At 34.5% G+C, this 23770-nt stretch overlaps 2 protein-coding genes across 2 annotated transcripts; one reads left to right on the forward strand and one right to left on the reverse strand.

Moving 5' to 3' along the window:
• Window positions 1-44: 44 nt before the first annotated feature.
• LOC100370334 (sphingosine-1-phosphate lyase-like) lies at window positions 45-14652 on the reverse strand. Its single transcript, XM_006825392.3, has 11 exons — window positions 14189-14652; window positions 11790-12039; window positions 10862-11027; window positions 10174-10290; window positions 8686-8837; window positions 8314-8413; window positions 6485-6599; window positions 6017-6138; window positions 5157-5259; window positions 3692-3810; window positions 45-1603 (listed from the first exon to the last, which is right to left on the reverse strand). Exons 1-11 carry the CDS (start codon window positions 14466-14468, stop codon window positions 1481-1483), a joined length of 1647 nt encoding a protein of 548 aa, XP_006825455.1. The 5' UTR covers window positions 14469-14652; the 3' UTR covers window positions 45-1480.
• A 2837-nt stretch (window positions 14653-17489) lies between these two features.
• On the forward strand, window positions 17490-18281 carry LOC100370485 (galactosylceramide sulfotransferase-like). Its single transcript, XM_002741863.2, has one exon. The coding sequence runs from the start codon at window positions 17490-17492 to the stop codon at window positions 18279-18281; it is 792 nt and encodes a 263-aa protein (XP_002741909.2).
• Window positions 18282-23770: the final 5489 nt, after the last annotated feature.

Below are 23770 nucleotides of genomic sequence, written 5' to 3' on the forward strand. Positions count from 1 at the left end.
TTTTTCGTGAGCACCTCTTTTTAGTGAGAGAACTGATTCGCTAATTCAAGATGTTGCTAATGACTTTATTAAAATTCAAAATGGCTCCAAACAACTTCTTTTTCTTCACACACACTTTGTAAGCAACACAGAAAACGTAATCTTGAGCGCTTCCTTATTACACTTGACAGTTTTTCTTTGCTTGTATGGAGGTGATAATTGCGTATTGGTTTTGGCAAGATATTCGCTAAATCAACATTTCGCTATTACGTCATTTCACCACAATTTGCTTAAATTGCATGTCACTTTTTCAACATGTTTTACAGTACATCGACAGTGGCTGTAGAACTATGATTTAAAGTGTTAATCAGTGAATGTTGTGAAAAATGGCCAATACACCACTTTCCAAGCTTCTTGAGATTCCGTATTATGCATGAAATCGAGACAGTGTCGTCAAAACATCGCTCAGATTTGGACAAGAGGGATGTCTGCTTTTACAAGTAGATTGATCGGTTCCAAGTAAAGGAAAGGAGGTGCATTGGTTGGTGAATTCGTAAGATTGCTACAATGGAGCCACACTTTATCATAACTAACATGTGCCCCAGGATTTTAAGATTATGATTTTACATTTAGGAGAAACTAAATTCTAACTCTGTGGGGCCTATCAGTCTTGGCAGGAATTTCCTGAAACCTTACAACATTATTACATGTGATTAGTGAAAAAAAAAAAAAAAACATTTGGAAACAGAACTTGATCTTGAATTAACCTTAGTTGTACATAGTTTGACCAGTTTTCAATTTGAAAAAATTACTAGAGTAGGTATTGTACTGCTCATCTGATTTCCATAGATGACCATGTTGGTGACGTAGTTTATAAAAAACACAAAAAAGAACGTTTTTAGGAGGTCAGATACAGTCAATTCTATTGTTTTTGGTGTTAGATTTATAATATTTCTAATTACACTGCACCCTCAAAAAAATTATTATGTCCAAACAAATTATTTTCAAAACAATATTTTTGTTCACACCCATAAAATTCTATCAACAATATAGTTTATACTTGTAGTAAGCCAAGTCAATGAAAATATAAACAACATGAATAAGTTTAGCTTTTTCCCCACCAGTTCCTTCTTTTCAAAACAAATTTACAAAATAGTCAGACTTTCCTTCAGAACATTGGGACAAAAATAGCCAAAAACTGAAAATTTGTCTGTTGGCTCAAAAAAATTATGGTTCATTTCCAGAAATATTGAAGAACATAAGAAAACGGTGCAGACAAATTTGGATGGGAAAATCTGGTGGTGAAAAGTTTAGCCCATCTATGGCGTTCTTACTCGTATTCTGATTCAATGGAAGAAATTAAATCTTAGACCAGAGTGTACCATGGCAAAGCAGTATACGAGAATATCTAAATAAATCAAAGAGTATGTTTATTCGTTGTCAACATGCAATGTCAATGGCCAATTAGTGTGAAGCTTTCATCTGCTGCTGGCATTGCCACCTACTGCTTGTAAATTTCACTGAAGAATTCGACAATGACGTCATTGACGATGGCTTTATCAGGAATCTTAGCCAGCATACCATACATTGAAGAAGCACTTGGTAAGCTTTTAACTTCTCCATTCTAGAAAACAAAAAGTGGTTGGAAAAACGATTTGAAGAGTCAACATGTGTATCAGCAGTTAACAAAATTCATTTCTATGATATTCTAAGAAGTAAACAGACATGATTTCACTAGAGGCAAACATACAGTTGACCTGGTAGAACCAAAAAAATATACACAATTTCACTAGAGAACATTATCAACTTTACTGAGTAAAACAAAAGACAATACGCACAATTTCACTAGAGGGCAACATAAACTTGACCGGGTAAAACAAAAGACAATATGGACAATTTCACTAGAGGGCATCATCAACTTGGCCGGAAAAAACAAAAGACAATACGCACAATTTCACTAGAGGGCAACATAAACTTGACCGGGTAAAACAAAAGACAATATGGACAATTTCACTAGAGGGCATCATCAACTTGGCCGGAAAAAACAAAAGTAAATACACACAATTTCACTAGAGGGCATCATCAACTTTACTGAGTAAAACAAAAGACAATACGCACAATTTCACTAGAGGGCAACATAAACTTGACCGGGTAAAACAAAAGACAATATGGACAATTTCACTAGAGGGCATCATCAACTTGGCCGGAAAAAACAAAAGTAAATACACACAATTTCACTAGAGGGCATCATCAACTTGACCGGGTAAAACAAAAGACAATATGCGCAATTTCACTAGAGGGCATTATCAACTTGACCGGGTAAAACAAAAGACAATAAGCACAATTTCACTAGAGGGCATTATCAACTTTACTGAGTAAAACAAAAGACAATACGCACAATTTCACTAGAGGGCAACATAAACTTGACCGGGTAAAACAAAAGACAATATGGACAATTTCACTAGAGGGCATCATCAACTTGGCCGGAAAAAACAAAAGTAAATACACACAATTTCACTAGAGGGCATCATCAACTTGACCGGGTAAAACAAAAGACAATATGCGCAATTTCACTAGAGGGCATTATCAACTTGACCGGGTAAAACAAAAGACAATAAGCACAATTTCACTAGAGGGCATTATCAACTTGACCGGGTAAAACAAAAGACAATAAGCACAATTTCACTAGAGGGCATTATCAACTTGACCGGGTAAAACAAAAGACAATAAGCACAATTTCACTAGAGGGCATTATCAACTTGACCGGGTAAAACAAAAGACAATAAGCACAATTTCACTAGAGGGCATTATCAACTTGACCGGGTAAAACAAAAAACAATATGCGCAATTTCACTAGAGGGCATTATCAACTTGACCGGGTAAAACAAAAGACAATAAGCACAATTTCACTAGAGGGCATTATCAACTTGACCGGGTAAAACAAAAGACAATAAGCACAATTTCACTAGAGGGCATTATCAACTTGACCGGGTAAAACAAAAGACAATACGCACAATTTCACTAGAGGGCATCATCAACTTGACCGGGTAAAACAAAAGACAATAAGCACAATTTCACTAGAGGGCATTATCAACTTGACCGGGTAAAACAAAAGACAATAAGCACAATTTCACTAGAGGGCATTATCAACTTGACCGGGTAAAACAAAAGACAATAAGCACAATTTCACTAGAGGGCATTATCAACTTGACCGGGTAAAACAAAAGACAATAAGCACAATTTCACTAGAGGGCATTATCAACTTGACCGGGTAAAACAAAAAACAATACGGACAATTTCACTAAAGGGCATCATCAACTTGACCGGGTAAAACAAAAGTAAATACACACAATTTCACTAAAGGGCATCATCAACTTGACCGGGTAAAACAAAAGACAATATGCACAATTTCACTAGAGGGCATCATCAACTTGGCCGGGTAAAACAAAAAACAATACGGACAATTTCACTAAAGGGCATCATCAACTTGACCGGGTAAAACAAAAGTAAATACACGGAATTTCACTAGAGGGCATCATCAACTTGACCGGGTAAAACAAAAAACAATACGCACAATTTCACTGGAGGGCATTATCAACTTGATCGGATAAAACAAAAGACAATACGCACAATTTTACTAGAGGGCATCACCAGGTAAAACAAAAGAAATTGAAAATCTAAGCGACAGTACGAACAATGTACATAATCTTACCAAGACCTTCTTAGTTGCATCAGCAAAGTCCGCCAATAGTTGGTCGGCTATCGATAAATGTTGTGGCAGAATTGTACAATGTATACTGGTAGGAAACTGTTGTCTCTCCATCTTCCAGCCTGTATGCAAATAACATGTACAAAGTGATTCTATTCTATTCTATTCTATTCTATTCTATTCTATTCTATTCTATTCTATTCTAGTCTATTCTAGTCTATTCTATTCTATTCTATTCTAGTCTAGTCTAGTCTAGTCTAGTCTAGTCTAGTCTAGTCTAGTCTAGTCTAGTCTAGTCTAGTCTAGTCTAGTCTAGTTAACCAGTCACAAAAAAAATGTAGTGTACATGTATGGCATGGTAAATTTAGTCACTGGTGTCTCAGTACATATAGGTCTAAGCACTGATCCCTTCACCTTTAATATTTGCTATAAAACTTGCCTATGATTACAGTGTTTTATAACATTGGAATCTATGCACAAAGTGGTACTCAGCAACCCCTAGCAACTGATTATGTATAAATACATCATTAAAAAAAATTGAGAGGTTTAATTAGTATGTCATTGGCTGAAACACTTTGACTGTTTTGATAAGTACAACAAGGAGCATGCCAAAACAGGACATGGTGAGATGACATTAATTAGGAGTTGTGCAAATCAGCGAGAACCTCAGATGAATTGCAAATGCTAATCTTTAAGTGGGTGTGCAAAATGTTACCTTTACAATGATAACAATGATTGCCTCGGAATTTTGAATACTGAATCATAACGATAATAGACGCAGAAATATCTACGAAGATTTGTTGGAAGCAGGAAAGCCAAGTGACTTGTTTTTGCCTCTCAAATATTCTCCCCCATTTATTACTACAGTTTTAATGTCTTGGGTAACCATGGTAACAGCGGTGATAAGATGAAAGAAAATGAAACGTTAGTTGAGCAGCACTGTTCTCTTGCTTTCAGTAAGTTCTCAGCGGCAATTTACGTCTAACGTGCATTAGCTTCAAATATTCTGTGTATGATAGACCTGAAGATATAGGTACTCGGTGCATCATTAAAACTAGTATGAATATGAGGCTATTACGAGGATACCTCAAAGTATACACTCAGACAGTACACCATCGCATGGACGTCTACTGCACGTCAGCCGATACTTCTGCTGTACTGTCTTATTATATACATCTTATCCTTCAAAGGATACATCATGGGAATGCCGAAATCCAAAAAGTTTAGAACAGAATCAGTGAATTTCCTTGTGTGGAGTCCGTCAAACCCTGGTGGCAGCCGTTTTTTCTTTCTTTTTTTATTGGAGGACGACGCGCCAAATCATTCCATATTTGGAATTTGCATTTCCTTATATGGTAGGATGAAAATACCTCGTAAAATACTGCAAAATTACGACATGCTGTAACTTATGGTGTTACGGTGACAGATGTATAATAACATAAATTAATATTCTGTTGGTTTTACTAACCTTTGGTTTCCATGACATCAGCTACGGCCAAAAGGTCAAGTGATGGATCAGAAGCAGCAATGGCAAAGCACGTCATAGAAGGGTCGCCAAGAATTTTCAAACCCTAGTGATAAACAAAATAGTTTGCAATTTCTTGAAAAATTAATAATATGTTGTCCACAACAAATAAAATACCATTTTATATATTTATGTAAATACTGTAGAATACTTTATTTTCGCTTGGAATTAATTTTTACTGAAGGAATGATTCAGTAAAAATAAAATCCTGCGAATATACCGGTACCTTTTTTCCTATATTTTACATTCCTATGTCAAAAATCAGTGAAAATAAATTCCATACAAAGCACCAAAAATGTCTTCTCAGCAAAAATTCATTTCAGCAAAAATAAAGTATTTTACAGTAGTAAAAAAAAATCCACCCTTAGTCAAATCAAGTAATTACTATTTTGAGAACATTATCACGTTTACTACATTATTAAATATGTTCATCAACCCCTTGGAAACCTATATGTCAAAAATAACAGTAAATTTAAAAAAAAAATTAAATTACAAATTTGTGTGGAAAAAATAGTCTTGCAATGGGAAATTTCAAAATCCATCTAACCGGTTTAATAAATAATTTTAGACACTTCTATACTACTGTCGAAACAAATTGGGAACATTTTAATTAAACGACAAGTTTTGAGTTCTCCTGCTCTGGTGAAAAAATGTTTTCGGCATAGGGGGGGTTGATTTAGTAACTCATCAGAAAACTGAGAAAACAGGTCCCAATTCCTGCATGGAAATTAACTGATGGTGCTATAACTCAAAACTTGTCTCTTACAAAAAGGTCACCTCATTGGAAAGGTAAATTATCTTACTGGAATTTTTTTGATTCCATCCGTTAGTTTCTTTGTAATCTTCATTAAAGATTTTGCCATCTTTAAATAACCATCTTTGCCAAGATGTCTCAAGGCAACCCAGGATGCCGCAATGTTTCCACCTAGGCAACACAAACAACAAATTGAGTTAACCCTTTGTGCGCCGTTGTCAACTTTTGGCAAAATGTTTGTATACAGTCTTCTCCTCCCCATATAAAATGTTGATATAAATTCACAAATATTTTGGTCAAAAACTAAAAACAATATCTGAAACTGTCCTTATGGACTCAAATGATGATGAAATTTAGTGACAATTTTACAAAAAATTAAAAATATTTAAAAATAATGCAATGAAATTTGGGCGGGAAAAATATCTAAACAAAATTGGTGAAAAATCACATTACAGGACAATTCATTAACACCAGCTTAAATATACTTTAAACATATCATTCTGATGCTAAAAGTTACCTGGTCTTGTTCCTGCCATACTAGGGGAACCAAAAAGCCCCCCAGGCCAACCACCATATGCAAATATCTGGTACTTGCGTATCTCTGCATTTCTATACAGAACAACACTAGATCCCTAATGAATTAAACAAAACATTTAATAAACACAGAAATAATGCATTAATTTCATATAGGAAATTTATAGAGAAAGCCAGGTTTCAAAGTCTGAATTAGCAGAACTATAATGTTCTTAGCATAAGCTTTCTGCTAAATAGCATAGGCTTACTGATGATTACTTTTGACAATGATACTTATTAACAAGACATGAATGTCACAGTCCTCGTTATTTGATTATAAAGTAGTACAAGGGACATCTGCAAACAGATGAATGAATATGTACTCTATGTGGGTACAACTCATCATGAAGTGATTTCCCATAATCTAGTTTTGTACTGACAACTAAAAACTTCCACTGACCCATTTTCAGAATCTACTAAGTGCAACAAAACTATTCGTCATACATATATACTTGCTCAAGAAACTGCATTCATAAATCTGAGTGAACCTTGATGTACATGACTTCTTTGTTAATTAAGGTCTTAGTATATTACCAGGACCTGGGTCAAATCAATGATCAAATAACTGCATTGTTTTAATTTGCATATTTTTGGGAGGATGTGGTCATTATTGCTAAAAGCACATCTACTCGTGCCAAGGTGTAATCCTACCAAGTATGAACAAAATTGGCCCAATGGTTGCTGGGATAAGATGTACCAAATACGAATAAAATTGACAGCATAGTGGTGGAGATAGCAGCAAATAACTGCATTGATCTAATTTGCATATTTTTGGGAGGCAGTGGTCATTAGTGCCAAAAGCACATCTACTCATTTCAAGGTGAGATCCTACAACATATGAAATAAATTGGCCCAATGGTTGCTGGGATAAGAGCAAATAACTGCATTGATCTAATTTGCATAATTTTGGGAGGATGTGGTCATTACTGTCAGAAGCACATCTACTTGTGTCAAGGTGTAACCATACCAAATATAAATAAAATCAACATGGTTTGTAGCAGCAAATAACTGCATTGATCTAATTTGCATATTTTTGGGAGGGGGTGGCCATTACTGTCAGAAGCACATCTACTCAATCCTACCAAATATGAACAAAATCGGCTCAATGGTTGCTGAGATCAAAGGAAATAACTGGATTTAGCTAATTTGCATATTTTTTTGGTAGGGTGTGGTCATATTAATAATAACCTAAAAGATGACTTCCGATGATAAGGAAGCTATTTAGAAATTGGGTTCTGAGGTTCTGCAAAGTTGGTTCTGAGTTCTGAAAAGTATACACTATCGATTAAATACATTTGGTTAAAAACTTGTGAATCAGAAATCAGGATTTTATGAATCTGAATCTGAATTTAACAGAATCAATTATTCTGAGCATGCTCAGTTGCTCTGTCAGTGTAGTAGAGAGAGGTAATTTTGGATGAAAATCATGGAAAAGACCCACTTAGGATTTTCAGATCTGGAAAAAAAAATTACGTGCATATGTAACACAGACTTGTTCATCAACCTGCCACGTTTCATTGACATCTGCTGCAGAGTCTCTGAGAAAATGTGAGAGATAACTTGCAGCAACTTGAAAATGAGAAAGAAAGTAAAACTAGTATTCCCCGTTCAGGCGAAGCCTGAACGGGGACTACAAACTGAAGGTTTCTATGAAAAGGCATAACCAGCATGGGAGTATAAGACTGTACTGTATAAAACATGTCCAAAATACATTGTTTGTTTACAAAATATTTGAATACGTGCTTCATGCCGATTGTGACGGTTTAAACTTACTTTAGAAGTATACCCATATTTATGTAAATCAGCTGACATAGACGTGACCCCATCAAGTCTGAAATCAAACTTAGGAACCGGATATCCAAGTTTCTCTACCCTGTTGAAAATCAAATAAATTATTTTATACAATCCCTGATAGTTTCCAATTGCTATGGTAACTCAGACACTGTATGCAGTTTGATCTGAGTTTATCTTTCCCGTTTTGCCAACCATAAATTCTAGTATGTACTTCTATAAAACAGTTCTAGAATAAAAATAATAAAAATTAAATACAGATGTAAATACAAGTATTAAATAAAAATATTTAATCTCACTAACTTAAACTATATGTCACTCAAAAAAAAAAAATAGTTAATATAATCTCATTACCATGGCAACATGAATCCTCCAAAGCATGCATCCACATGGAAGGGAATTCCCGTTTCCGTTGCTATGGCAGCAATTTCTTCTATAGGATCCACAACACCATGACAGTACTGGGTTGCAGAGGCTAATAATGCTACAGTGTTCTTTGTAACAGCCTGTGAGAAATAAACATCATTCACAATCAGTACTAGTCTTGCATGCAGTCTCTTTTTTTATTTTGTTGTTGTTTTTTTCAATTAAAAATAAAATATGGGAGTGTATAAATGGCATGAAATAAACAAGGGACTTGTGACCCTTGTAGACTCCCATTCAGTAAGCAATAATAATCCTATACCACTTCATTTTATTTATTTGCATCATGTTAGTATGCTTATTTGTTATTTCATTACAGCAAAACAATTAAAGCATATCATTATATCAGAATTCAGTTGTTGGCAATCAGCATGCGAATGTCACTCAAGTTAACAGAGGATCTGCTGTGACAACATTGCTAATAAAAATGTTTTAGTAACATTTGCTACGTTTACACGGCAGTATACTGTCGGAGCCGAACTACTGTTCCTCTCATCGCTTAACAGGAAATTATCTCCAATGCATTTACATGGTTGGGGAGTGAACAAAGCCAAGATCTGTCCGAGTTCAATTCAGCCGATCAGAGCACCCTCAAATACTTAGTATGAAAACGATTTTCATGTCATGCTTATGTTGTTGTTTCTTCACATGGCACGATGTTGTTAAGCTGGGAGAAAAAACAGTCATGAGTCTGAGACAATGCATTAGTGTTATATTTTAGATATGAATAGAATACACTGCAGCTAAAATACGCTACATGTTTTACAGCCTATATGCTTAAGCTATTAAATTGTCATGCAAAATTACCATCTTGTAATTATGAACAATTGTCAACCTAAACCTAGTAGGAACACGTCGCCGTACCGTGACTGCTTCTACGATTTTTATTTGGTGTCTTTAAAAAATGTCTTCAATTTTCATTGGATCTGTTGAGTTGTTCTTTCAAGTTTTTTTTTGTTTGCTGTTGAGCTATCAATCTATCGCAGTATTTCTTTATTCTTAGATAGATATTAGGGCTTGTAACTCTTTGTCAAGCCAGAAATTGCACAAAATTACAAACGATGTTTCCGCCATAATTGAAATGAGAGGTTACCTGAAGAAGACGATTGAGGGTGTGATTTCGGCCCGATAGTTTAGCCCTGATGCATATACATGATCTGGGCCATGTCGGGGCCCAACCCCACTCTTATTATAGCCAAACTTAGCTTGAGCCAGCTCAAGTCATAGGGCTCCAATAAAATGCTGTCGTGTAAATGTAGCATTACATGTATATGTAATATGTAATAACAACAGCAGCAAACAACATCGATATTTCATCTTCAAGTGCAAAGGAATTATCCTTAACCTGTCACTGTGCACATGTAAGCACACAAAACGTTAAGAAGTGCAAAGGCCTATATCCATCATAAATAAACTTACCTGCTTATACTTATCTACATTGACTCTAAAATCATCATCAATTGGTACATGAACAATCGTCAAGTTAAAGTAATGCGCTGCTTTTTCAAACGCTGGGTGAATAGTGATTGGTGCAACCTGGAAATATACAATGATGTCACTAAGAACAATTAGATTGTGTAGGTATAGGTACCATTTCCATTTATTATTTATTATTATTTTGTATTTATCTGTCTACTTTTTTGGATTATTCAGTTTTTTTTATATAAAATTACCTTTTATTAACAACTAGTTAGTTCAGATTATACAGACTACATTATGTACTTGAAATATAATAAACCTTTTGTACTGAGTAACATTTGTAATACTGTTACTGTTTCTGTAAAGAAGTTTAATTTTAAACATGTTTGTGAATTTCATGAGTGTATTAAAATGTGTCAAATTATCATGTGTGGTAATTGATAATGAGTCTGATTGCCCCAACAATACTTTTTGGGCAGATGATAATATAATAATATGCAAATGAGACAATGACAGTTATTCTTTATTGGACAGATGACCTCATATAATAATATGCAAATGAGCCAATGACAGATATTCTGATTCGCCAGACGACCTCATCAGACAATTCAGACTGGCTAATAATATTTAAATGCTGCATTAACACCTACTTGATTGGCTAATTCACCAATATGCAAATGATACTAACCATTTCAGGATGTACTATATCAGGATACAACTTTCTCGCTCTGTCTCTGTAAGTTTTCACTGCCATCAGAATACTTTCAGTCCCGCCAGAAGTCAATGATCCCACAACTTTCTCATCACCGTTTAGCATATCCGCACACATACTGACGATTTCAGTTTCAAAACGTCTATGATGAAAATGGGTTCAAGGTTGTTGTATATTTCCTACTCTGATTAATCAATATATTACTGGTATTAAAGAGCAATGGTTGCAGTTAAATAAACAATGTATTTTATATTCATTGTAGACTTGCTTGCAGTCTGTTGCGATTTCGATGACAAATTCTTGAAAAATAAATATAAATTGTGTAAACTAGGGGTGAACGCGAAAGTCATGTGACCGCGAAATCCCAACAGACTTGCCATCAGTGTGAGCCCCCTCATATTACCGGCCAGATTCGGGCTTGTAAATTTGCATATACGTCATACGGTGGGTGGAGCAGCTGAACCACGGATCATAACATACACCGGACATCTCCTGATAACATTGCACGTTTTTTTTTTCAAATTCAATCTAAAATAAAATGGCATATTCGATTCCGATATGAGAAAGTAGGTAAAGTTTTCGGGATCTAAGTTTATCCAAGAAAGTGTGTATGGTTTCCGGGGTCTCAGTTGATATGTTAATTAGCCTGTCTTCTAATTGGTTGAAACATATTAGACATGTAAATCATTACAAGCCCCAATCTGGCCGGTAATGTGAGGGCCCTTACACTGATGGCAAGTCTGTTGGGATTTCGTGGTCACATGACTTTCGCGTTCACCCCTCGTTTACGCAATTTATATTTATTTTGCAAGCAAGTCTATATTCGTTGATATTATTGCTGAAATGAAATTCAGGATTTCATTTGAAGGAAAAATGAATAATAATAATCTGTCGTGTTGCCTACCTAAGACTTGGAAACATCATCGGATTAAGTGCGTTTTCATGCATGAACGCATGGTGGAACTCCTTAACTAAGGCATCGTGCTTCACCGACACACCAGACTTCTGAGTAAACATATCATAAGCGTCTTTTTGTAGTTTGAAGTTATCATCATCCATTGTGTAAACCAAAGCAAATATTTTCCCTGCATCGGTTTTTATTTTGTTTTTGTTTATTTTTGTCATCTCCTCGCGAAGTATATCAGCTGAGATACCTGGAATAATCACAAAAATGTACATCAATAATTCACCTATGTAGTTTACGCTCAATAAACGTTTTTCATGTTCAGCCTGTCGAATCGGCCACTTTAAAAAAGTAGCTAAAACAAGTGCCCTGTATTAATGTAAAATAAAAATTTTAGTGAATGATATTAAATGGGGGAGGGCTTCTGAAAATTCAGTTCTATTGCTCACTCAATCTAGTTGGGATAGTAGGTTACTGTAAAATACCATATTTTCGCTTGGAATTATTTTTCACTATTTTTGCTGAAGGATCAATTTAGTGAAAATAAGATCCAGGGAATATACCTTTTTTTCCTTTATTTTACAATCAACTTGTCAAAAATCAGTGAAAATAAATTCTGCACAAAATACACAAAAAGTCTTTTCAGTGAAAATAAATTCCAGCTAAAATAAAGTATTTTACAGTAATAGGAGACAGATTTTCTCATGATATTGGTGGCGCTATTCAATCCTGCTCTGTGTTTTATTTATAAATGCAGGTTTCAGATCTTTAATTTCTATATTATCACTTTATGTCAGCCAAACCCCATGATGCAAAGTAACATCAGGTCAGATAAGTGTCACCCTGTAAAAATATTGTGAAGGTAATAATCATTGATCATAACAGTTTATGCCAAGTCCTTGATATAAGTTAGAATTTATTGCGTCAATATTAATATTATTTGAATTCACTTGGCATGGTATTTCGGGGGACTCGGCAACCACATAATAATTTTATTTTAGTACTACATCGACAAAATCTCTGAACAACCTCTGTTTGAATTTGAATTTGTTTGGCGTACGAGACTCGTATGTATTGTCAAGTATGCAGCCCTGAAATAAACAAACTGCGTAAATAGTGGTACCGGTAAATATATCGATTGGCAAGGTACATATGCGTTCAACCTGCTAACAGAGAAACTTCTTTAGAAAAAACATCAAAAACTAAATGTTATACTTCACAATGTACCACTACATGTACTACCAGTATCGAATCGTCACAACTTTTGAACCAATTAGGTTGGAGCTGAGCAGTTTGACACTAAAGATTACCATTACATACCTTCTATAATAGCATTTCAAAATGTCCAGTCATGAAGGTTTACTTATTTAGGGACGATATCAAAAGATCGATGTCGGATAAAAAACTTAATTCCTTTAGTTTTTTTCCAAACCCCCCTACCCCCCACTGAAACTTAATTGATAAATATTGGTCATGGCGTCAGACTACATTCACCACTAAATACAAATTGATAATCTGACAGTAGTATTGCATAGCAGTTGGTTGTCGGGTGGGTGTAAAAAGATTTTACAAATGCACCTCATTTGGCGCACAGATTTACACTCGAACCAAACCATTTTTTCCCTTTTCGGTTATTTCTGTCAATGATTGGATAGAAAAAAAAAAACGAACTACAAATACTCCAAGATTTTTTACACTTCATTAAAAAATAAAATCGTTTTTGTAGGATGGAAACTTTTTGAGGTTAAAACCCCCCACCCCCAAACTAAAGGAAATAAGTTTTTTATCCGACATCGATCTTTTGACGTCGTCCCTTAAAGATGTTACAGTGGGGCAATAAAAAATGGTCTTCTATTTTATTATATTTTGCTATTTAATTAACAATTTTGTTCCCAATTCTTCCTGCTGCAATTTTCCTCACCACCTCGATTTTTTTTAATGTAAGTCGACTAGGGTTCAAAGGTCAACGAGTCAAGCTCCTATTTCGCTGATTGGTATATCCCATCCAGAGATAACAGTCATGTACATTCCTGCTGTGATTGACCTTGCCCACGAGTCCAAGTAAGCAACACGTCAGACGATGACTGAATGATAATCAAAATGGAGGTCAACGAACGTGTTCTACTAGGAAACGGCAAGGGCTATAGAGACTTAACGTTTCAAGTATTCGGTTGGCTGCCGACGTGGCAGGAAATATTGTTGAAACTGTGTCAGGTTAATTTCATGAATCGTAGTAGCAAACTCACATATGTAACCATTTATGTCATCATTTCCTGGTGGACTTCGGCAGCCAACCGACCTGTTAACAAACTATCGTAACGCAACAATGCCGGAAGATACGTTTCTGTTTCTTTACACGATCTCTGAAAACTGTCCACCTTGTACAGTTCAACACGTACCTTTCTCGGGCAGAGTAACTCTTGGCGGTGTCTTCTCGAGTTCTTTTTTTGACTTGCCGCCTTCTTCGCGTAACTGCTTAACGAAATCATTCACTTCGCGCTTAACAAACATGTCGACCGTGTGTTGAAAGCCAGGTAAGGTCTTCAGAAATATCAACGTTATTCTCGCAATTCCTGGCCATCCTTCGGATACAAATACACTGACTAGACTGATCATAAACACCGTCAAAATAACGTGTTCGATTAGCGCAAACCACTCCATCGCGTCCACGGAAATCATTGCTCCTGTCTGATGTTGTCCACAAAGGTGTTACCGGTTGTAGACAACGTGCACTGCGTTTGCACTTTGGTCCACAGATCTATGTTTGATCGTGTCCCATTATCGGAGAGTCTAGATACCTATCATATATGATAGGATCCCATGCCCTGAGCGTTGTCCCATCAGCTGTTTTGTAAGGTAAAGCGCCCTCAGAGGAAAGTAGGTCGTTGCGTAAAAGTATTTCGTTTTTTAAACTCAAGTATGGTTTCCTTTTACAGGTAATTCATGATATGAATTTGCTTACAAGCCTTTTTTTGGTTTATTTGAAAATAAAAAAAATGAATAAAGTTAAATTAAATAAAAATAAAAAAAATGACTGAAAATAGCCAAAAATAGGAAATAATGTGTAGATCGGAAAAAAAATACTTGTATTCCTTGCATGCTCATGGACTAACCAGTGACTTAATTCGCGTAACTAGGATCTATTTCTGCAATAACCAGACTAAACCAATTAGAAACTACCATATTTTCATAATATGCAGATGATATTTGAAAGAAAGAATACTATTGTCTACTTCGTTGTTATATTTTCTATTTGAACTGCTATTGCGATCGATTGAGGGCGTTAGGCAAAACTGTTACATCAGGTATAAATTCTGCTTTGAAAATTTGTGAAATAATGTAAATGTGATATAAATGTGCAAGTTACACGCCCGCTTTACTATCTGTAACTAGATATTAGTAATAATAATTAATAAAATAAGATACGTAAACATTGGATTTGTAAGAAATATTTAACAACGCCACCACCGACGAAAAATGATTGCGTTTCCGCTTCACGGTTGCGTTTTTTCCGCTATAAATGAGAAATTTCGCTAAAGAACTATAAAAAAGACGGGTATGACACAGTGCATTTTTTCTGACACACCGCCTACCAGACTTCTCGTACAATTTTGAGCAATAGTAATATAGTTAAATATCAACGTGCCTCTACATTATCCACGTTAAAGAAAAAACGTATAGTTACTTTCAACACAGTTTGCTGTCTCAAAAACAAAGTTGCAAGTTACACGATGGTTTGGAACACGCCCGCTATTGAACACTTTTGTTCTCACGTGTTTGACTATTATTAGCACATGCATTCATGTACACCTTAACAGCTACATACACTGGCAGTCGATGTGGCAAACTCAACTATGAAACGATTATGTCACGTAATATCTACTGTTTTTGTTTTTGTTTTAGTTGTAACAGTTTTGAAATATGGAAACTTAATCGAAACATATCCTATAAAGGGTTGGGCAAAATTGGAGGCGACTAACTCGACCAATTTTCGGTGAGTATATAGTAAATATTTTTTTACATTTCTACCACCTGTTTAATTGCCTAACAATACACTAACTGGTGCACGTATACGTCTCAACGACTTGAAGTGAAACTGTACAAGTAACATCGACGCAGGTATTGCCTCTGGTACTTTCTGGACAATTTGACTACTGCCCGGGCATGAATAGGCATACGTATGCCTGGAATCGCCTCCGATAAGACGCATCCAGACAATTCGTGTAGATAGAAACAGTTGTTCACTCACTTTCTTTTGTGCATACAGCCGGTTTTACAACAAACTGATAATAACTCGTATGCCGTGGGTAGCTGTTTGTAATAAGGTACCCGCAGTACTAGCTACAAATTTATTTATGGAAATATTATATTACGGTGATACAATAAACCGCCCAATTCAATTATTAATATATACTTATTGTCATAAAAAATCATGTTTTACAGACTTTATCGTTAATTTTTTTTCGTGGGGCAGAGGAAGTAAACTTGAAAAGAACTATCTTCAAATCAACAACACACGTGTAATCTGTGTAGGAATATGTTTAACAGAATACAAGTGAATTGAATGTTTACAATTGTGTTACAGTGTTGAGTTTTTCGTTAGTATCTAATATACAATGAGCGTATCACATACTTAGATAATAACCACCACTGTCTGTCCCAGGGACTAGCCACATACGTACATGCATGCCTCCACCAATGTTATAATAGTTTTCCAAAGTTTTGTTAACAAAAAGGTTTCAAACACCACTGAGATAACGTAATCTACGTTTTCCAGGGGTAACTGATTACAAATATTAGGTATTAAAAAAAGAAAGTAAATGTAACATCATCTAATTAATTTTCTATTTGTCAATGCAAGCATGGAGGTATAGCAGAATTGTATTATATACCTGCATAATAAGAGTAACTATTTTGGGGGTGCATTTTTTCACTTTTGCTGGTTTCAGTGATGGCGATACGACTAAAATAACTATTTTCAACTTTTACTCATTCAGTCTACTAGCCTATTAAACTTTAGGAAATGTCAATCATTTTGTTTTTGTATTTGGTTTAGGGAGAATGCCATGTATGGATGTCTTCACCTGATACATCTTCCCTTCTGACGCTTGAACAAAATAGACCCTATACAGGGCTATATCAGATACAATGCGGTGTGAAAACTAACGGTCTAGTAGTCGCCATCGTACACTATCATGGCAAGTGACACATAAAATCGTCGGTGAGAAGCCGATACTTTACATGATTTCACCCTTGGTATCCGATAAGTTTTCATCTTATTCTATAAACACGAGGTTTAGTTGACAAAATTAGATTTCAATAGACGGAACCCTCTAGACACCTACATAGCGTTTATGCTTTAAGTGAAGTCGTCATATAAAAAGATATTATATATTGGTGAATTTCTTTCATTTTGTACACAGGTTAAATATCAACACCACTTCAATAGAAGGCTCCCGAGTGTCCAGTTGCCAGAAGTATGAAGCGTGTAAAGCCCCTATAACAAAGGTGGTATTCTTGAAGACATACAAGACAGGGAGTACAACAGTTTCATCAATATTAATACGTTTTGGACTCAGTCACAACCTGTCGTTTGTCATTCCCGCACACCATAATCCAGGTTATTTCTCGAGAACAGAACGCTTCAACAGTGAAATGCAAAAACACCTGTCCCCACCACTTCCAGGCTCCCGATACAGTATGTTAGTTAGCCATGTTCCATTCAACAAAACGGCAATCAACAACGTGATTCCAAATGCTACGTTTATAACAATATTACGTCATCCTGTAGCTGCATATGAGTCTATTTTTGGATTTTTTAAAATTCCTCGCATTCTTCACATACATTACGCTGCCAATGAAGATCCATTCAAAATGTTTCTGTCAGATACAGACATGTATGTTAAACTTACTAAGAATCCATACTACATGACATTACTGAAAAATAGACAAATGTTTGACATCGGACTTGAACCTAAAAACTATGACAATGAAACACTCGTGGATCACGTGATACAACAAGCAGCAAAGGATTTTGATTTGGTGATGATTGCTGAGTATTTTGATGAATCTCTAATTTTGTTGAAGCAGCTTTTATGCTGGGAATTTGGAGACATTTTATATGTACATCAGAATACGAGAAGCGACAAACTACGATTTAAAATTGACGACTGGAAACGACAACGAATATTAGAAATAAACAGCGCTGATTATAAACTGTATCAACACTTCAACGAAACATTCTGGCATAAGGTTAAGGCGTACGGTGATAATTTTTATGAAGACTTGAAGATATTTCGAGATATGTTACAGAAAGTGCTTTTGGAGTGTTTAGATAAAGGAAGGTACGTCATTGACTATGCAAATCGCAGAAATAGGACACTTTTGAAAGACGGCGCACCGAGATACTGCACCCAGATAGACCGCTCTGGCTTTGGTGAAATTGCTGCCAGACAACACGTACAAACACCTGAAAATAATACACATGTTTGATTGTCAAGCAAACTGGCATATGTGTTCTGCACTCACAGAAACATGGTGTCTGTATTATTGGTTTAAACCTTTAGTTTGTAATAGGAGCACAGAGTGTTATATATCAAAATAAAGCTGATTTAACTTCAGCTGTTTAATTTCAGCTGTTTGTTGAAACATGTTTGTCTAGTTAGTTTTATATAGTATTTATTTTGTATTTTTGCCAAATATAATTTTGTTATTCAATATAAATTGTAAAATGTTAATTGATTTAATAACACATATGTTATACTTTAATCAATATAAAAAGTATTGGGTAGGTACAAGGGTGTGTATAGGTTATATGGCTATCATGAGCGCCATCTTTGATTTTATAGGGTCAAAGGCTCAAAACAAATGAAAAATATTACACTCGTTTTATAAATCCGATATTGTAAGGTCATTCAAGCGATATACTCGTAATAAAGTAAACATATGTATAAACACTTTTAATGATGAGACAATATAATCAATGTCAATGGTTGTATCACCTACATAACACATAATGGCATTCTGTTTCTATAACAAAACGTGTATTTTATTTACAATACAAGTCTCAGATCAATGAGCGTCAATGTCCACTGTATAGATCCAACGCAGAGTTCACTTCTGTCGTTACTGGTCCATAATGGTTTTATGGCCTTCTCTCTTCTTTCTTTCTTTCTTTCTTCCTTCCTTCCTTCTTGCTGTTTGATAGCTCGTAGTGAATTGTTCCCAGGGATATCCACAGCATTGCTATGTTACTTTCACCAACGGTAGAACAGTCTAACTTTAAGTGAGTCTTTAAGTCAATGGAATTGTAACATACACAAATACAAGAACTACTCATAAACTGCTATTAATCTGAAGTGTCGCAAAAAGTCTAACTTAAGTCGCCTCCAGCTTAAGTCTCCTTTTTTCACTTTTTCCTAATTAATTCTCAGTTTGACTACACTTAACTATACTTACACTTAGTGCTATTCAATGTATGCAGAGTTTCCCATACAGTCAAGCTCCTTCCAACAGATGCATTTGTTCGCGGAGGTGACAGGCTCACATCTGGTGAAAGATCGCTACGCTGACTACTCAAATTACATTATAATACAGGGTTATCAACAATTATATTCGTTATTCGCAGTCACCCTGAATTATGTTATAACGAGAATATTCGTATACTCGTTCTCCAAAATTGCTAGCAATATAAAGGTCGTCCATCAATGTGAAAATCTAACAAGTCTCAAAGACAAATAGCTCATCGACAAGGCGTAAACAACAATTATATTTATGCTTTTGCGTCACACTTTCAATTACCTCTAATTAATCTACAAGTAATTTATTGATTTAGAATATTATATGTACGTAATATAAGTGTGGTTCAAAATAATTAAATAAATAAGTGATTTATCATAAACAAATACATTGTCATGTTATTTTAATAAAATCATTCGCAATAAATTCGCAATTTTCAATTATATATATGATATAATTTTATAACAAATGTTTAGTATAACATAATCCATAATAAGAGACTGTATTTCTTTTTTATTTATACGCTGATTTTTGGTATTCATATAGTTTAGTGATTCTCTCGGTGACCTACATTGGAGAGGCGCCACGTCATATGTGCGAGTTCGAATCCCACGTTGTGCGTTATTATGGTCGTTTACCTGAAATTGTTTATATACAATTTTACTTCGGATATATGTTATAAAGAAATTGCATTGCCATAATTATATATGAATACGTCATACTCTTCAGTTTAAATTTAGTGGGCTTATAGTATATGATAACTCTAATTTGTTCTGCCGGTAATTGCCCGTGCTGAAGAAAGCCTAATTTTCTTGGTAATATGCAAATTTAATGAGATAATTCAGCGTACATTTGGAATTGGCAATCAACAAAATGTTCAGGTAAATCTGAATTTTAGTGCAACTGAAACGTTTTGCGAGCAGTTTTTGGACCATTTGACCAGAAAGAAGAAAATGAGCCCACGTAGTCAGACAACATGGCAAACCATCTATATTCTGCCATTCCAACAATATCGAACTCTGAAGAATAAGAAACAAAATGTCACATTTATTTCTACAGGACTTGTTGATATTAAAGTAGAGTGACAGCAGTAATCAGTTCCAAAAACTAATATAGCTTGTATTGTGGCACATCTAGTGCAACCATTTGCTGCCATATTTCCATTAACTGCCCCGACTATGATGTTGACTATGGTGTATCAATCTCTATTGTTACCTGCACACAAGCCATGATTCAAGCCTCCTACAAATAAGAAAGAAACCTGGCAATGAGACTATGGGAAAAGCAACACTCATTATATTGCAGCACTGACTTCCATTCCATGCTGGTGTGTCGGATGTAATGGATCTGTCAGCTTTAGTTAGCACACTTTGATTAACAACTAATTAACAATTACCACTAATTCTCAATTACAACTAATTAACAATTACCACTAATTCTCAATTACCACTAATTCTCAATTACCACTAATTAACAATTACCACTAATTCTCAATTACCACTAATACTCAATTACAACTAATTAACAATTACCACTAATTCTCAATTACCACTAATTCTCAATTACTACTAATTAACAATTACCACTAATTCTCATTTACCACTAATTAACAATTACCACTAATTCTCAATTACCACTACTTAACAATTACCACTAATTCTCAATTACAACTAATTCTCAATTACAATTAACAATTACCACTAATTCTCAATTACAACTAATTAACAATTACAACTAATTAACAATTACCACTAATTCTCAATTGCAACTAATTCTCAATTGCAACTAATTAACAATTACCACTAATTCTCAATTACAACTAATTAACACTTACCACTAATTCTCAATTACCACTAATTCTCAATTACCACTAATTCTCAATTACCACTAATTCTCAATTACTACTAATTAACAATTACCACTAATTAGCAATTACAACTAATTCTCAATTACAATTTATTAACAATTACCACTAATTCTCAATTACCACTAATTCTCAATTGCCACTAATTCTCAATTACAACTAATTCTCAATTACCACTAATTAACAATTACCACTAATTAACAATTACCATTAATTCTCAATTACCACTAATTAACAATTACAACTAATTAACAATTACCACGAATTCTCAATTACCACTAATTAACAATTACTAGTAATTAACAATTACCAGTAAGGGTGGAAAAACAAAAAGATCGTGTTTTTACCATGACTAAAGGAAAGAACACGGTAGGATTCATAGCAATCAGCAAAGCAATAGTGCTAAAACCAATTTAGTAAGTGCGATGCTGCAAGTAGAATTAAAATGCATATAATCTAATGTTCGATTCTAGATCGGTAAAAAGGAAGGAACTGCAGAGAATGAATTTAAGTGATCACCCTAATTTAAATTAGATTTGTATATGTTATAAGCTAGACGCTGTTGTATCCTTAAGTTAGTTACATTGTAGATATGTTTGTCTAAAGATAAGAGCCCTGAGTTAACTGCAAACAAAATGTGTAGAAAGGCGAAGGACAAAATATCAGATATATCACATTTCTTAGCAAAATTTATACAAGTATTTTTCAATTTATGTTTTAGCTTGTTCAGGGAGCGATGTTTCACATATTTGCAACGTGAAAAAGTGACTTTATTTTTTACAATAAATTATGTGGACTACACAATCTTCCATGCCAACCTTTTACTTAATAATAGCACAACTTAAAAACACAGATGGCAAACTACTATTAATTTGTGAGCAATAAAAACACCCATTTCTGTGAGAATGCAAACGGCGACGTTATTGTTGAAAAATAAATACTACTAGGCGAGGACATATGGCTTTCATGGCGTGTCGTTTGTGAATTCATATGGCGTGAAAAAAAACTTTCAAAACAAAATACAAAGTTTTTATTCGAAATTAAATACTATTTTCACAAATTTCAATTATAGTGCTAACAGAAAATATACATTCCTTTGTAAAATGTAATCTTCAATGACAAACATAGGTTTGAATATATAGGCTTTCGCGTACAGGGATAAAGTATTGTGTGGTTTTTAAGCCGTCTCTTGGAAGCATAACATTTACTTAATATCAGTATCATCCTTCATAATGTTCATTATACCATGATACAAATACACAAGTATTTATTGCGAAGTGATATTAAGCACGATATTATGGATGATATTGGGTAGACGATGGCAGATGAAATGTTACCACGACAGGTAATTAATACACATTGTTTTCTGCAAACAATTATTTTAAATGTGTGGATTGTAGAATATTTAAACATATTCATATTGTGCAAGTTATTAATTATTTATTTTTCGTAATAACAAATAGCTGAAATTAGATTAGTGGTAATTAATTTAACTTATTTTATTTAAATTCGTATAATACAAAAATGGTACAAAATAACGTTTTCTATGAAACTATAGAAGATCTTTGACATCATTTAGCCAAACTCGTATGCCATACCATTTCTACCATATTAACAACTTATACGAAATTAGCTCGCAATGAAGGACTTCCTTTTGAAAGTTATGTGAATTGAAAACAAATAATTAATATGAAATACAAACATACACAATCTAGGATTTTATTTCAAGATTGAATAATCGCGTTTTTCTCATATTATTTTGTGACCACTACAAAATAGTAACTTACAGCTATTCCCAAATCCAAACAACCTTGGTATTTGGTATAAGGTAGTGTGGAGTGGAAAACAGGGACACCTGTGAAATATTATGTGGTAATTTGCCATGGTCAATCTGTCACATCAATAACTCGTCCTATCGCAATGTACCGAATTTACAATGCAATGACATTGAATGGTTAAAATAAGTTTCTTTCTTTTTTTGACATCTGAGATTGGGAAAACAAATTTCAAAAATGACGTGTTAAATTATGCAGACGAACCAGCGAACTGTTTTCTTCACTGCGAACTTTTCTCCGAGTTTTCTGCTTTATAGTGGCAGCAAAGTCACTGGTTTTGACAACGTTACAAAACAATAATGAACTTCCAGCAAACCTATAATGAACTCAAGCACAATTTGTATCCAATATATGTCGCACAAAGTGAGCTTTGAACGCCCATTACGGGTTGGCGAGTCGTCCATTGTTTAAATAATTGTAATTAAGCTTGTTATTTGTATACAGACTCGTGTATTTCATATTTCATTGCAAAATAAATTCGAATATGAGAAATAAATTTAAATAACGAAGCGTGGGAGTCAAAGGGTACAACAATTCGACGACATTAACATCATCTATTTTTATAGAAGAACCTTCCCAAATAAAAGAAATTCTAAAATTTAAAAATATAAGAGGTAGTCACTAAACCATGTACTTTCACACTCAAGCAAGAGAATAGACATGTTGGTGAGCTAGCCTTGCACTGTGAGTGTTTTATTGTTTACACTCTGTAAAATAACAGTTTTTTTCACATATAAAAAAATTAAGAAAAAAAGAACTGCAGA

Source organism: Saccoglossus kowalevskii, chromosome 14, assembly GCF_978046115.1.
Source record: "Saccoglossus kowalevskii chromosome 14, keSacKowa6.1, whole genome shotgun sequence".
NCBI classification, from domain to species: domain Eukaryota; kingdom Metazoa; phylum Hemichordata; class Enteropneusta; family Harrimaniidae; genus Saccoglossus; species Saccoglossus kowalevskii.

What these genes read in the sequence shown, in the direction of transcription:
- LOC100370334 (XM_006825392.3), bottom strand. Translation starts at nt 14,468, where the DNA reads ATGATTTCCGTGGACGCGATGGAGTGGTTTGCGCTAATCGAACACGTT. An exon ending in ATGATGTTTCCAAGTCTTAG is followed by an intron (nt 11,028 to 11,789) that starts GTAGGCAACACG and finishes TTTTCATCATAG; the next exon opens with ACGTTTTGAAACTGAAATCG. An exon ending in ATATAGTACATCCTGAAATG is followed by an intron (nt 10,291 to 10,861) that starts GTTAGTATCATT and finishes GTATATTTCCAG; the next exon opens with GTTGCACCAATCACTATTCA.
- LOC100370485 (XM_002741863.2), top strand. Translation starts at nt 17,490, where the DNA reads ATGTTAGTTAGCCATGTTCCATTCAACAAAACGGCAATCAACAACGTG.